This window comes from Helobdella robusta (genome assembly GCF_000326865.2).
Source record: "Helobdella robusta unplaced genomic scaffold HELROscaffold_23, whole genome shotgun sequence".
Taxonomy (NCBI): domain Eukaryota; kingdom Metazoa; phylum Annelida; class Clitellata; order Rhynchobdellida; family Glossiphoniidae; genus Helobdella; species Helobdella robusta.
Genome location: NW_008704216.1, coordinates 2,502,129 through 2,505,245, shown reverse-complemented (window position 1 = coordinate 2,505,245; position 3,117 = coordinate 2,502,129). Strand labels below are relative to the sequence as shown.

At 34.3% G+C, this 3,117-nt stretch overlaps 1 protein-coding gene across 1 annotated transcript in view; it reads right to left on the bottom strand.

Moving 5' to 3' along the window:
- HELRODRAFT_191717 (hypothetical protein) overlaps window positions 1-2,548 on the bottom strand; it is a 9,414-nt gene extending 6,866 nt beyond the window's left edge. The window contains exons 1-5 of the mRNA XM_009019097.1: window positions 2,280-2,548; window positions 2,016-2,156; window positions 1,565-1,848; window positions 1,351-1,474; window positions 1,221-1,271 (exon numbers count right to left, since the gene is read on the bottom strand). Coding sequence (XP_009017345.1) covers window positions 1,221-1,271; window positions 1,351-1,474; window positions 1,565-1,848; window positions 2,016-2,156; window positions 2,280-2,541 — 862 coding nt within the window. The 5' untranslated portion in view covers window positions 2,542-2,548. The remainder of the gene's footprint in view (window positions 1-1,220; window positions 1,272-1,350; window positions 1,475-1,564; window positions 1,849-2,015; window positions 2,157-2,279) is intronic.
- Window positions 2,549-3,117: the final 569 nt, after the last annotated feature.

Genomic DNA, 3,117 nt, shown 5'->3' with positions numbered 1-3,117 from the left:
GGATCGGAATAGTTTATTTTGATTTTAATAAACTAAACGTTCTCCAAAAAACTTTAGTGAAAAAAATTGAAAAAAACGAACTACAAACATATTAACGCCAAACATTCAGTCGCATTCATAGACTATTGTAAATATATATAATTAATATAGAGTTCTGCAAAAGGACAAGGACATTTAGGAGAAAGTACAGTAGAGAGTAACAAAGATGATCAGAGGACTTAAAAATCTTGAATACCAAGATAGATTGAAAGAATGTGGATTGACAACACTGAAGACAGAGAGCAGAAAAGATCTGATACAAGCATACAAATTGATTACCATGTAAGAAAAAACACCGTTTACCAGATTTTTTCAACTGAAGAATAGAATAGGATTATGAAGCCCCAGATACAAGCTCTCCAAAAAATAGAAAGTGCCGTCAAGCAAAGTTTATTCAACAGTAGAGCGGTAAACACCTGGAATGGTCTGAGTGATAAGACGGACTCCGCGAAATCAATCAATCGGTTTCAAGATCAAACTCGGAAAGTTAGTGTATTAGGACACTTATCTCGCAGGGGTTCTCACACAGACTCTAATCTACTGAGCCACTTTAAAACCTGTTATGTTATGTTATGCGCTTTCTAAATTGTTATCTCAAAAGTGCTCTTAAAAATTATTAAAACAAATTATGACAAGAAAACGTTTCATTGATCAAAGAGATAAATCTTTAACGGCTTTTTAAAATTTTTGACGGAGAGATAAGGTTGTCGCAAGTAGCCGGGTAGACTGTTCCATACTTCTTGGCCAGTAATAGAAAATTTTTTTGAGCCAATCTTTAAACGTGATGCTGGATAGTCCACCAAATTTTTATCGTCACGGCGTAAAATGTATGGTTTTGAAAACGTCGCTTTAGCAGTGCATCTATCAGCTAAATACTTTTATCAACTTTCAACCAATGTAGTTCTGAAATTGGAGTCACGTGGTCATATTTTTCAGCTCCTAAAACAAGCTTGGCAGCACGGTTTTGAATGAGCTGAAGCATAGATATCATTTTGTCAGGTAGACCAAAAACAAACTTATGCAGTAATCTAACCTTGCATGTTCAAATGCATGGATCAAACTTTGGACTATATCTCTTTAAAGCAATCTGTTAACTATCCTCAACTTTATATATTGTTTATTTATTTATGTGTGTGTGCGCGCGCGTATGTATATGATACAGAGCATGCAGTTTGACTAACTTGGTGTGCTAGCAACAGTTGTAACTTTGGACTGTGTTGTTCCACCGATGGCTGCTTGAATGAAGAGCAAGTAATAATGTTAGATTTATTATTGATTGTAAAAAAAAACAGTAAATCAAGATGCACTGACTTGTTACTACGACGCCGCAAGACCAAATTGAAAGATCATTAATTGTTATCTGCTGAGTAGCAATTATTGGTGAAAATTCAAATTTCACTCTATTACCACTTGATGGAGTTGGAATATCAAAGGTCTGCGTATATCATTAAGTGATTATTAATTCAGGCAAATTACAGGAAAGTGAAAAGAGCATGACACGAATGAAAACTAACAAACTGATTACCGATTTTGTGATTTCCAAAAAAAATTTGTTGATTGGTTCGTTTAAACCAGGCAAGTACACTGAAATGTTCATCGAAGCAACGTTGGTTGACATTCCTATCTCAACATTCATTAACTGTTGTAAGCTAGGCAAGTAAAATTCAATTGTAGCAGATGTTCCATTCTTCGAAACAAAGCTTATATTTTTCAAATCATTCGACGCTAGTGAAGGATTAGCAGTAAAGGTCATGCCGAGTAATTCTAGAGCATTAGTTACTTTGCAAATTGTCGTTTTTGTACCTTCAGCTGAGAAAAATGTTTTAAATAGCAATAATGGAAAATTTTGAAATTTTGTTTCTTTTTTTTATTAAGATTTTGTCTAATGGATTGAAAATTAAAAATAAGGATCATTTTACTAATTGACTTTTGCAGCTGATAAACTGAAAATCATGATTTATTATAGATCATCTAACAAATGGTTGGTTTGCTGGTCATTCCAGGAAAAGGAGTTGTATTGTTCGCGATGATCAGAGATTTAGTCGAACCCTGTGGTGTGGACGGTTCGACAACTCGTCCTGGTGTTAAGGTCTCTCCAGGAATTGTAAGTTCGTGTGCTGAGGTGAAATGAAAAATGGCAATAACTAATATAAAAAGGTCAAGTTTAAATTATTCCAATTTTTATGATGGAAATCTTAATATTTAACCAAAAAAATAGCGAAAAGCATTAAAAATATTACGCGTAGTTGTTGGAATAACAATCGTAGTAACTGTTTCGGCGCATGTCCATATCTGTAAATCTCTGATGCTAACACGCTGGCTTGTATCTGACGTGCTAACTGTTAATTCAATTGAATTGACATCCGGAAAGTATGTACTGTAATCAAAGAAGCCGTTGGGATTATTTTGTACGACTACTTTATCCCAGATTTGCTCGTTGTTTGAGTTGTAGAATTTTACTTCCACATCAACTATATTTTGCGAGTAAAACTTTATTTGCATAATTGTTTTTGGATTAGAGGCAGTTACGGTAATGACATTTACTTCACTGCCACTTGGGAAAACGTATTCGAGCCGCGATTTATCATAGCCAGCATCGGGCATTGTTGAAGTTTGAGTTGCCTGTTCGTTCATTAGATTATTCACCGAGCATTGGCTAACAGCTGAATAATTGTTAGTGTTGAAAATGTTAAAAAAATGATTGTTTAACAATTTTTGTTATAGTCCAAACCTGTTGATAGTTTTGGCTTTTGAGTAACAACAGGACCTTGAGTAGTTAAAGCAGGAATAGTCGTTCCTTCGGCACATATGAAAATTTTTAAATCGTTAATTTTAAAGCTTTCATTGGGTTTTTTGGCCGTCAAATCTAACGTTATTGTTTTAACGTTCGGATAATCACATGTAACGAGCACATTTCCATCATCATGAACGGTGACATCATTGATATCGACAGTGTTACCATTCGGTGTTTTATATTCAAGTTTAACAGACTGAACATTTTCTGACTTAAAAACAACTTTTTGTACAAATTTTGTAGTTTCTGCAATTATTTTTATCTGCGTAACTCCACTGCTACCA